At 41.1% G+C, this 13186-nt stretch overlaps 1 protein-coding gene across 2 annotated transcripts in view; it reads left to right on the top strand.

Moving 5' to 3' along the window:
• The window catches only part of GALNTL6 (polypeptide N-acetylgalactosaminyltransferase like 6), a 605637-nt gene that overhangs the window by 566790 nt on the left and 25661 nt on the right, over positions 1 to 13186 (top strand). For both annotated transcript variants that reach the window (XM_048509167.1, XM_048509166.1), the window contains exons 9-10: positions 2670 to 2777; positions 6576 to 6797. In XM_048509167.1, the coding sequence (XP_048365124.1) occupies positions 2670 to 2777; positions 6576 to 6797 (330 nt within the window). The remainder of the gene's footprint in view (positions 1 to 2669; positions 2778 to 6575; positions 6798 to 13186) is intronic.

The raw sequence follows: 13186 nt of genomic DNA, 5'->3' as shown, positions 1-13186 counted from the left end.
TTTCATATCTGCAATTCAGTCTGGTAGCTTCACACAGCACAGTTCCTGTCAGGTCTGTAACATTTTACACAGAAAAAAATGTTTAAATCGAGATTCTTTCTCAAGTTCCATGCAATGTTGGCCTGGTGACATCAAAATGATTTTTAAGGAGCTATGATCTTCCCAAAGTAAGCCTGTGTGACCTTGCTGAAACTAATCAACAAATAGGAACAGCTGCTAAATGTCCAACAACCCAGTCTGAAATTCATTTCAATTACCCGAAGAAATTCACCTCAAGTGTGCACTGCAGAGTGCTTCAATTTTATATCTACCATGTATGCCAAATGTTTTTTTTCCCTAATTGCTATCTCCTCAGTGTCTCTAACACCTTTCCAAAAGAAATTTCAGGTTGTATGGGGTTTTTTGTGATATTATGCAGCCTCAAGAAAATAAATACATTATTGCTGTGATTTATGATCAATATGGCATTTTTAAATTATCCTTGCAATACTTATTGTGGATACACAACAATGGGTCAGGATCCCTGCTTTTTATGAAGCCCACAATAGGACTATGTTCCATCCACTGATCCATGTTCTATTCACTGATTTTCTGTGGGGACACAATGAAATGGTGCCATGTTTGCCAGCTTCTGATCTACATAGATAGAAGGGGATAGAAATTTGATAGGGAAATATGGGTCTAAATAACCATCTAAGATGCACAGCTCTGCCACTGAACCTCTGTTATCTACTTTGATGGGAAACTAATTACATATTTTAAGTGCCATCAAATCGCAACAAACCTCTGTCCACCCCAAGAAACTCAACTAGGATTTGGTTTCTAAGCTGTACTGCTCTGAGTTCTGTCATCAAAGGAGTGGAATAAAAGTGTGATAGACAAAGTAAACTCTATATTGCAGTGACTATCTCCAGGTATTGGAGAAAGAAAAGATGAAGAGAAACTAATGCCACTTAGAGGACTGAGAAGAAGCCTTGTGCTCAGGTTCTTCCTCCTATGATACCCCTCCCCCCATGTGCTCAGCATAAATTAGTTACTTGCTAGTTAAACATACTGTTCTTGAAGGTGGCTTCTAGTTCTGCTTCTGTTGACATATCTACACCATAGCTGCCTAGTTCAGAGGTTACAAGTTATGATTTTCAGGTAACAGAAAGTAACTCAGTGTGAGCATACAAGTGGATGATGGAGACAAGGTTCATTCTTAATTTGTTCTTCCCAACCCTGGCTTGGACAATTGTGAATATTATGCATGAACCAACCCTGTGAGAAGCACAGACCAGTCAAAGAAGCCTCATTTCATTGACTACCTTGATTTTGACTAACCTGAATGTTTCGTGAGGAAGTGAGATTTTTTTTTCTTTCCAGTGGGCCAACCACTGTAGATATCCGCTGAGCTTTGTTTATTGAAATTGCATCTAAATTGGTCTTCAGACATCAAACCGCTGAGTTTATAATGGAAACTGTAGCTACGCACCTGATTATTTGACTTTAAACTTTTAACAGTTTCATCTGCAAAGTGTCTGCTTGTTTTGATCTCTTAAGTAATCAGACTTTTGTTCATTAGATTAAAAATAACCTCAGTGCAAGTATTTTTCTAATTTTCAGGAACAAATGCAATCAGCAAATTGCACTGTCCTTTGGGCATCATTTGTTATCTCTTCAATTTTTCTATTCTCTCTTTCTGAAAGGTGCAAACATTTACCTCTAGAAAAGCGAGGAAAGGCCATAGCATGTATGATGCTTGTAAACTGCAAAAGACATTACACTGATCTGCAAGGCAATGCAAGGGATTAGTCACAAGGTTCTCTGCAGTTTTTTCTGCCTTAGAAATTCCTGGAGCAAGGCCTTGCATTTCTATAATAGAATCCAACCTTAATAACTGTATTAATTATTGCCTTATAGTTTATTTAGCCTTCTGGGGGTTTTCTAAGTAACCTATTTTCAGAACACATTTTATCTTTCAAAGCAATTACACTTCCTTTTCCCAGTCAGAGTCATTCTAAGGCCGTTTCCTCATGGCACAATTATACCAGGTTTGAAACAAGGTCTTACATACCATGTCTAATTTCTCCCTGTTTCTTCTTCTGCAAGGCTCCCCAGTTCTTCCCAGGAGCAGAATTAGGACCAGAAGGAAATGCTCCAGTTTGCTCCACTCGAGCCTGGAACTTCTGTATTTACTTCAGAAGCATATCTGAGCATGCCTGGTGTCCAGCATTCTGATTGGCTGTTGCTTTTGAGTGGCAGCTTGAATGAAGTCAGGTGGGGAGATCAGGTGGCTGGATGGGAAAAATAAACTGGTCCTGCTCCCAATTGTTTTTGCATGGTAGCAGGCACAAACAGGATCACACCAGGATTTTTTAAAAGAACCTACAAACTGGCGATTTTTGAAAATACCGGGCTAAAGTAAATATCATGGGGCAACACCGGAGCAGGCCTGCTTTAGCACCAGGAACCATGTAGAATTCTCGGCTGCACAGGGGTATTTTTCTTGCTCACCCTGGGATATTTTGGCTGTGCGAAAACAGCCTCAGAGGAATAAGTACAGAAAAGTATAGATTTTTCACACATATTCTGGGTTTCTAGTTTTTGGTTTCCCATGAACCTTCCCCAAAAATAGCTTCTCTTGATGGTCACTCACCTCCTTCCTTTTTTTTTTGTTTCTGCCTCAGGTCTGGATGTGCGGAGGTGGCATGTTTGATGTTCCATGTTCAAGAGTTGGGCACATCTACAGGAAGTATGTCCCTTACAAGGTCCCATCTGGTACCAGCCTTGCAAGAGTAAGTGACAATTGAAAGCTGTTAGAGGTTTAGGTACAAAGCTTTGTTTCAAAGTGCAAACAGGACCAGCGTTAAGGATCATTATGATGAAACATCTGCCAGGGGCCGACTGTAGACTATAACTGACCCATCTGCTTCCATAGGAATGGGAGATCATCCCACAGGCCCCTTCTGCACATGCAGAATAATGCACTTTCAATCCATTTTCAATGCATTTTACAGCTGGATTTTACTGACTGGAATAGCAAAATCCACTTGCAAACAATTATGAAAGTTCATTATTCTGCATGTGCAGAAGGGCCACAGACCCATTAGTGCACAGGTGTCAAACTCGTGGCCTTCCAGATGTTATGGATTACAGTTCCCATCAACCCCTCCCAGCATGATGCTGGCAGGGGTGATGGGAACTGTAGTCCTTAACATCTGGAAGGCCACGAGTTTGACACCTGTGCTATAGTGTCATGGAAGACTCTGGAAGAATCTCTGGTTTTATGTTGGGAACAGTGCCTGAAACAGAACTCTTTCATACACCTTTTAACATTGAAGAGCCTGAAAAGAGTGATTGTGAGTTTGCATTGCATTGATTTGATAAAGAATACTTATGATATCACTTCTGTAATTCACACTCCTTCGTACGGTAGCTGGCTCAGAATATGAAATGCAGGAACTGGCCAGACACTCAGATGAATTTCACCCTCTTGAACTGTGACCAAACTTGCTGATTTAGGAGGATTTCCTGATTACTCCATATCATAGCAGTCTGTGTCAATTTTCATTGGAGTGTGAGTTGCAGGTATAGTCCTGTGAGGAAAAAAAACAATGTGAGAAGCATGGGGGCTTCTCCCCAAGCTACTAACTTGAAGATCTGGCATGCAGTCCTAAACACACTTATTAGAAGTAAGTCCCAATGAATTTACTTCTGAATATACAAGCTTAGGAATGCAATGCTTATTTATTTTATGAATCAGGTTCAAATCTGTTGCACTTCTTAGCTCACTTTGCCAGGCACACTTCGCAAGTTTTCTGCTTAACTGTCAATTGAATCCTGCAGCACAGCATCCAGAAAAAAAAATGTGAATGATTCCCGTCCATCCTAAAAGGTGCTTGTTTCCAAAGCTACACAGACCAGATTTAACCCACTTTAACAAACCTAGCAGCAAAATATCTGCAAAAACGCCTTAAATTTGATCATTTGGTATTCAGGAAAAAATGGAGACTTGGTGGCCCATTCTGCATAACCAAAATAAAACATTTTGAGGCAGGAAATAAAACATTTCCTCCAAGGAGTTCCGCATGGTTTTAACCCCAAAATGTTCTGAAAATGTTATATTTACAGCCTCAAAATGTTTTGGCCTCCTGAAACACCTAAAGTTGCCTGAAATCTCATAACTCTTCTAGATTTTATGGAGATTTCAGCAGTATGATTCCCTATGAACAACAGACACCACAATTTGTACCACAGTATTTTTTCAAGATGCACAGTAATGTAAATTGTAGTCACTACCCCATGTAGAGGTCTCTGTTCATCGGGCCACCCACATCCTGTCTGGGACTGTTGATACCTATCATATGGCAGCCTTTAGCTATATGAAACAGCCCACTAAATAGCAATCTACTAAACTATTTTACCAGAGATGCAATATATATGTGTCACATCACATTTCAACAAGTATTCATCTGCCTACCCTACATAAACTGCTGTTACTTTATTACTTCCCCTCCTTTCCCATTCATGTATATGTACTTTATGAATGATCCACTTGGGTACAAAAAGTCAGCCTCTTGAAAATATGTTCTATATAGTAAATGACAATTGATAAGTAGGCAGATCTTTGAATCACAAAAGAAGGAAAATTAGGTGTAATAAAAAATGCAGCACAATCCTGCTTTCTTCAGATCAGTTATCAAAGCAAAAATGCACACCCTGTAAATTGCTCTTTGTTTGGCAAATGGTATTAAGGACAGTTTTGCACAGGAGAAAACAGTCCAAATTGAAATATGAAAATACACAGAAATATGTAATCCACTTAAGCCACATTAGCTCATGCAATCTTTATAGCTTTTGTTTTGGACTGGAAGTTGTTAGGGATTGATGTATTCACTAGCATTATTGCTTCTTGATGTCAGTCTGTGAATTGTATTTGCATAATGGCACCCAAATATGTATCACTGAGCCTCCAATGTAAGTATTATATCACTTTGCATCTTTCCTTTCCACTTGGCCCAACTTTCTCTTTCTTGCCAGGTCCCATTTCCTCAGCAATGTTTCTTCCCAAGCACCTAACTTTACTTTGCAGTATAGTTCTCCCGTGCACCTCACATGACTTGGCGGTCAATGGCCAACTTCTCCAAATGCCTCTGTTTTACCCTTATAAAGACTATGGACCGTGTAGGTGGGGACATACCCTCATTTCTGTTGTTTTGTTATGGCAGACACACTGTTGATATTAGAGCAATGTTAAATGGTGACTGTACATATTTCTCAGATACCGAAACAATGTAAGACTGGCACATTACACAATAATATAGCACAATTAAGATTTAATTTTAGATTTTCTGACAAATGTGTTCAGTAGAAATCATCTGTCATTTCTTTTTTTCTGCTTTTGGTCCCATGGCTTCCTGTGTTGAAACGTAAAAGCCTGGAAATTTCTTTTTTACATATATATATTTATTAAAGCTACTATCATACAGCCCACCTTCCAAAGTGGTCATTTTCTCTTGATGAACTGATTCCTCTTGCCTTGACATCAGCTGTAATAGAGGGAGATCTTCAGTCACCACCTGAATGTTGAGAACTGTATTTTATACAACAGTTCAAGGCATCTTGATTACTAGAGAAAAATGCAAATGTACACTGGTTAGTCTTCTCTGTTTGAAATGATGGACACAAAATCATTTATTTGCAATCAATGATAATCAGAATGTTGAAATTTGGTATATGTAGAGTTTAAGGTCCCTTTCAAAGGAAGTCTTTGGCTTCTGAAGGCAAATTGATTTTTAAAAAAGTTTTCACACTGCTTAAGGTTAAAATGCTATCTTCCTACAATTAATGAAAAGTTAACCCATGTTTGTTAAAACCTTTTTATTTGGCTGGTTTTTGTTGTACTCTTGTTGCACATTAAGGTATATGAAACCTATGCTTTCATAAGCCAAAGAGGGTTAAAGAAACCATCCAAATGACTACAGGGAAAAATTAAGAGATATTTTATATCTAACAGTTGAAACCTCAATATATGAAATATTGTGTATTGCATTCCAGCATACAACAAGCAAAATCTCATATTAGACAGGGTAATGACTTGTGATTTATGTTCTATTGGAGATGAAAAATAGAGTCTTGTTTTCCAAATCCTCTTTGCAGAATCAGGTATATTTAGGCTTTGAATTAAAGGCAATTTGTGGAACATAAAAATATGTACTGTATTTAATAAATAGACATTAAACACTAAGTATTTCTGAACAGAAACTATGGAATATTGACTCATCAAATCATGTAAAAAGTGAGAGATCTTTGGTGTAAAATCCTGCCGAAATAATTAACCACATCTTTACTGTATCTAGTTAATTAAATCCCTTTCAGTAATTGCAACAAAGTGTTTACAAATGGAGAATGAAGCCATCAGTCTGATTTTTATCATGCTCCTAATAGCATTTAAATGTGAGAAGCTTTTGTTGCTTAATGCACAGCCATCCGAAAACTATAAGGAATGGCGTAATGTAATTTCACATGGGTGCTAATAGTAAAATCCAGGCTAAGCTTCAGGAATTGTCTGACTGTTACTTTCTTCTGCTCAGAACCTGAAGCGCGTGGCAGAAACATGGATGGATGAGTTCGCAGAGTACGTTTACCAGAGGCGGCCTGAGTACAGACATCTCTCCACTGGTGACCTGTCAGCCCAAAAGGAGCTTCGAAAGCACCTGAAGTGCAGAGACTTCAAGTGGTACATGGCTGCTGTGGCTTGGGATGTCCCTAAATACTTTCCACCAGTGGAGCCCCCACCTGCTTCTTGGGGAGAGGTGAGGAATATGTCTTTAATACAACCCAGTTGAACAACATGGTCCCCCCTTTGCCTCCGAGTATATATGGCACTGCTGCATTTCCAGCAAGGTTGCTGCTGTTATGATAAAGCTTTCACAAAATTAGTTCTGACTTGCATGGCTAGTGGATCATTGGCGCTGGTAGCAACTGGAACCACCTACAAAGCAGCCGTTGAAAAGAGGAACTGTCTGACTGAAATGTGTACAATCCATTATAATTATCTGTATACTCTCTGACACCATACTGCATTACCAGAAAACTCGTTTTGACAATGCACAGATACTTGTTTCTGGGTTTCTTTGATTTTACAGACTATCATATGTTCTGCTACCAAATTATGTGCACTTTCTAGCATCTGAACAAAAATGGAAAGATTTTTGTCTGCAAGAAATGACTTGATCTGTAGTCAGCTCCCTCCTAGCTTTGCCCATTTTTGCATTAAAAAATGTTTTAAAATAGAAATTTTACTCCAATCAGAATCTGCAACAAAAATATTTAGTTATCTTGTGGTTTCACATCAATCAGCAATTGACAATCAGTTTTTTTAAATGTCACAGTTTCATTTGAAACACATTTTATTTTTTAAAAAATCTGCAATAGTAAATATGAAGTCAGTCTGTACATGTAGCCTACTAGCTTTTTTCTAACTAGTAACCAGTAGCTCCCAAGGAAATATAAGGTATGATGCAGAACTGGAGTCAGAAGAGCTGCTGAAATTATTTTTTTGAATGCAGGTTGTATATTTCCCGACATAATTACATGCCCACGGCTGTCGCATGGAGAAGATGCTACAGGAGGCATATGTGGACACCTACTTAGATACTCCAAACCAAGTGGAAACAATCTAGAATTCTCCATTTTAATTTGCCCACTCAATATATTTTGTTTAAGTCATGCAAATATTTGACGAAGGAAAATGCACATGGTCGTAATGATTAAATAATGATTTAGTCCAGGGGTCGGCAACCTTTACCACCCAAAGAGCTATTTGGACCCATTTTCTTCGACCAGAAGATCTACCAAGCCGGAGAGGCAGCTCCCCATGGAGCCACCTCCTGTTTGGCCCCTCCACTCACCTTTTCTTCCAGCGCTGGGAGACAGAGGCATCGGGCAGGGAAACCCCCTCTGCCCAACGGAGCAGGCAGCCGCCTGCTCTGTGGGGCAGAGGGGGAATGGCAGCTACAACCTGCCTGGTGCCACCGCCTCTCGCACTGTGGGAGGCAGAGGCGCCGGGCAGGGAAAGCCCCTCTGCCCGACAGAGCAAGCAGCTGCCTGCTTTGTGGGGCAGAGTGGGGATGGCAGCTGCAGGGATGGCAGAGGGGGATGGCGACTGCTCTGGAGGGACATGTCCACACTACCCTCCGACCTCCAGGGGTTGGAGGGCAGCTTGGGAGTGTCCCTCCAGCCCTCCAGAGCAGCACTGGAAGGAGAGGTGAGTAGAGGGGACACGAAAAGCAGCACCCTCACGTACAGAGCCACTTCCGGTTCAGCCCCTCCACTCACCTTTCCTTCCAGTGCTTCTCTGGAGGGCTGGAGGGACACGCCCACACTACCCTTGGGCCTCCAGGTTATGTGGAGCTACAGTATAAGGCTGAAAGAGCCGCATGCGGCTCCGGAGATGTGGTTGCAGACCCATGATTTAGTCCACGGGCCCAAGAACAAATGTCAGATGCTTGCTTCTTTCCCTGTTGAGTCTACAGCTCCATCTACACATTGTAAACTTAAGTTTCTTGGGGAACAACTCAAGGACTTTGTATCACCCTTGGAGTTCTAGGCTTCCTAGATGCACATCAGCTCATTTGCATTTCTGATCAGCAGCACTCAGAGAAGCTACTTTAGACCACTCCCACCCATTCCCTGCTGTTTTTGCATCCGGAAACTGTTGGCCGCTTTTGGCCCTGTGATGAAACTTACATGTAGCTATGCACATGGCATGATTTTTTATAGCAGAAACAACATCAACCACAATGGGGCAGTGTAATGTTGAAGGCTTTTTCGACCAGAATCAACTAACTATGTGGCCATGCTCTGGTAGTCTTTGCACCCACCGGACTGTGGCCACACAGCCCAGAAAACCCACAACAGCTAGTCCAATGGGGCAGTTTGCAGATGTGAAAATAGGGCACGGGTGGGGCTAAAGCTGCTTTTCCCTGTGTGCTGTAGATACAAAAAAAGATGGTGTACATGGTGGAGTAACTCTCACCGTGAGAAACAGGAAGCTGGACTAGATGGACGATTGATTTGATTCAGCATGACTTATTTTGTGAAACAGGCAGCAGTGATCTTTGACTTGTCTGGCATGCCATGAAAACTCCTACTGTTGTTGTTGTTTTTCAAAAAAAATTCAAAATTTCAAAACACATTCATGTTTCTGCACACATTCTCAATTTTTGTTGCACAATGTAAAAAGGAATTAAGTTTTTCCTTTGCTGTCTGATTCCTGTGCATTCCACTTGATGGATGATTGCACTTCCAGTGCAGAACTGAGTCCTAAGAATGTAGGAACGTCTTCTCCTGGCTCTGGAAATGTGATTGTCTAAATCTAAATGGTGGCCACTGGTGAGATTGTCTCCTAAACAGCCTCTCTTCCTGACACCTGCTTTCTAAAGCCTGTGGTTTCAGTCCAGTATTGTGACTGGGGGGTTTTCTTAGTGATTTTGATGATAAACAGCATTTGACAATCAGTAAATTTTATAATAGTTCATTGAAAAAAGAGAGGAAATGTATTTCCTCTTCACTACTTCTCTAGTACATTCTCAATCAGTTGAACCAGTAGAAATTTGTTAATGTCAACCTGAATTGTCATTCAGTGTATTCTCCATTTCCACTTGGAAAGGATATTTATCAATCTGGCTCTCTGTGCCAGTTTGAGGGCAGTTTTTCAATAACAACTGAGTAGTAAATGTGCAAACTGCCTATGAAATTTAATTTTTCTTCTTTCAAATCCCTTTAGTACAAATTAGCAATTCCTTGGCAGTATACATTCTTGCAACGACTAAAGAGACTTTTAAAAACTGTCAAGTTTGTCCTTGAGGTAACCTCTAGGTATTGGATTTCTTTGTGGTTCCAACCATGCTTTGCTGGAGGATACATGCTCCATCTGGTCTCCTGTTTTGCCTTTTCATCACTGGAGGTAAATGCAGTATGGCAGATGGCTTGCATAGGGATGTGAAGTGAAAGAAACTCAGTTCATTGCTACCCTTCTTACTTATGAATGAGAATCACTCCTTTCAGTTTTTTAAAAAAAACTTGGCATGTATTCCATCCCCATATGGACACAGCAGCACACATATGGAAAGGTTAGCACAGGCTCAATAAGACCCCCATTGTTCCATTTCCAGCTGGCCTTTAGCTGGTGTGGCATGGTGACTAGACTAGCAGACCAAGACATGTGACAGTAAGTTTGCATCCCTGCTCTGTTGTAAGAGTAAGGTGGAAGATTGGAGGACAATGTGATTGGCCACTTTGGGTTCCCACAAGGAGAAAAGAGGGGTGTAAATTAAAAAAAAAACAGAATGTTGAAATAAAATAGTAAGCAGTAGACAACGCATCATCCTGGCCGTTACTCAGGCTGTTTCAGCTCATCCACTGCTGTTCTCCACAGTGCCCTGATTGACAGATTACTGAAGCTTGGAGAGCTGAATGTACAATTGATAGTTTTGCACAACTGGAATATAGACAGGTACTGGAATGTTCATCCTGTCGGCTAGTGGTTATGTGGGAGGAGTGTTCGTATTCTCTTTCGGGGCTTTTCAACAAGGGGCTTTTCACTGGTTCTACCCCTGTAATGCTTTGGTTTATCTCCTGATTTGTCTGCCTTTGGTTTTCCCTCCTTCCCTCCCCCCCCCCCCCCGGCCATTTTTTTTCTGGCTGTTTTGAGATCACTTTACCTCAGTGTTTTTCTGGAAGTATTTTGAGTTGGCTTTTTTCATAGTATGTTTCTGTTGGTTTTTTGTTCCACCCTCCTCCAGCCCACTTTTCAATTATTGGACTTTTAACATTAAACTACTCCCTTTTCTTCCACTTTCCTGAAGATGAGTGATTTCAATTTTAAAAAGACCTTAAGATATCAATATATCATTGTAGTAGTGTAATGCAGAGGCAGAGCTGCTGGGGGATGCACATTGCACTGGGCGCATGCTTGGGGGCGGAAAATTGCCCCACCACCCCCGCCACAGCACCCCCCCACACACACACACTTACCTTCGTAAAATAGTGCAGGCTGGAGAAGCGACCTGTTCCCTTCAGGCTGAAAACGGTCTGGTGGGAACTACACTTCCCAGGAGACTTCACGAGCCCCAGGGTCTCATGGGAAGTGTAGTTCCCACAAGGCCGTTTTCAGCCTGAAGAGAACAGGCCGCTTCTCCAGCCTGCACTAAGGTAAGGGGGTGGGGGGAAAGGCACTGCGGAGGGGGGGCAGAAAACACAGAGTGTGCCCTGGGCGCACTCTGGCCCAGCCATGTCTCTGGTGTAATAACTTAAGTGGATTTTCTGAATTTCCAGCTTTTTTTTTTTAAAGTAAGTCTCCAGCTCTTCTCAGGGAGATGTTCCTTTTCCTTATAACTCCACATGGGAAGGAGATGGTGACTTACTTTTATAAAAGAAAATGAAAACTGGGGATTCAGAGAAGCTGCTGTAGCTGTTATTAAAACACTACAGTGATATAATGATATTTTCATGCCATTTTTAAAAATTGGAATAATGTGACATCACCAGTAACAAAACTGATAATGGCTCTTTCCACACAGGCCAATAAAATCAGAAAAAGGTGGGTTACATGAACCCACCCTCACCCCGGCCCCTTCACATTGGCCAGGGCACGTGCCTTCAGATGAAGGCGCAGCTTTTTTTTCTTCCCTGCCAGCCTTTTTCTTCCCTGCCTGCCTGTGAAGGCAGGGTCGCCCCCCCCCCCCCAGTCCATGGTACAGCCCATTTCCCCTGCATGGCTCCGCAGATGAGATCCAGGGAAGGGTTTTTCAAGAATTGCATTATATGCAATTCTCTTGTTTGAATGGGCCATGGTCCATTCGCTTGGCCGCGCCTGCAAGCCACGTCAAAACAAAAGAATCGCAGATAACGCAATTCTTGAAAAATCCGGGTTGGGGGGGTAAACATGGCGTGGATCCGTGTTAGTATCGGAATCCATGCAAAGTTACCCCCACCCCCAGATTTTTTTTACTGCTGTTATCTTGGTTTAATTGGCCTGTGCCTCCTTTGAAAAGTCTTATTATTTAAGCCATGTGTGAAAGAAAATAAACTGACTTCATAACTGTCAAAATGCACAGAGAAGGTAGATGCACGGAAGAACCCTGCCCAAACAGATCAAGAAAATTAGGAGTAACTCAAGTGTACAGAAAAGGTCTCAGTTAAGAACATAAGAACATAAGTTGCATAGTGAGCAAAAGCCACATCCAACAAAGTGTGAAAAAAATATGTTGTGGCCTTTTTTTCCCCCTCAGGATCTTCAGCTCCTATCATGTACTGTGTGGTGAAGGGGCTATAGTGTTATACTAAAATCTGAGAGACGCAGGTTTGAATCCCCACTCTGCCAGGGAGACTTGCTGGTGACCTTGGGCCAGTCACTCAGTCATCCTAATCTACTTCACAGCATTGTTGAAGAGGAGAAGAGGTAAAACAGAGGAGAGATAAACTATGCAAGCCAATTTGGGACTTCATTAAGGACAAAAGCAAAATATAAATGAAATAAGAGAATAGTCATTCTTGTTTGCTTTAAAAGATGTCCAGACCCATTAAGGCAAATTGCAACCCCACTACCTAACTGCTCAATTTTTCTAGCAGTGTTCACCAGTGTTCTAGAGCTAACTGAAATAAAATGAGGCCGCTTGATCTTAATCTTTGGGGTTTGTATCAGATATAGCAATAATGGGAATGTCAAAAAAAGAAACTTCTGAAGTGGATGAAGTAATCCACATAGGAACGAATAACTGACAAGTTCTTTATTAGGCAAAAAGTGAGTCCTTTTCCACATCACCTCCACAGCTTTAATGACTCTATCTCAGCCCATCTTTTAGTTGGTATAAAATCAGTATTTTAAAAAGATTCTTGAAAGTCACACAACTTCTATTTCACTCCCATTCCCACCAAAAATAGTGTCCTTCTGAACTGCACATTTTCTGTTTTGTTATGCTGCAGAGTTTGGTCTTGACCTCGTTCTATTCTGTGCCTTCTTTCGTTTAATAGTTTGCATGAAGAACCTTGCATATAAGTAGGTTCTTTTTTAAAAAAGAAACTTATTAGATAATAGTTTAAAAGGTGACGTCTTAGACACAGTGTATTAATGTGGATGTCTGAAATGTGCATTGCTCTCTTTCTCAATAATAATTGTAGCTAAGTCGGTCTCCATACT

The sequence above is a fragment of the Sphaerodactylus townsendi genome, linkage group LG10 (genome assembly GCF_021028975.2).
Source record: "Sphaerodactylus townsendi isolate TG3544 linkage group LG10, MPM_Stown_v2.3, whole genome shotgun sequence".
Lineage (NCBI taxonomy): Eukaryota > Metazoa > Chordata > Lepidosauria > Squamata > Sphaerodactylidae > Sphaerodactylus > Sphaerodactylus townsendi.
Note: the sequence above shows the minus strand (reverse complement) of the source record. Positions and strands in the feature narration are given on the sequence as shown.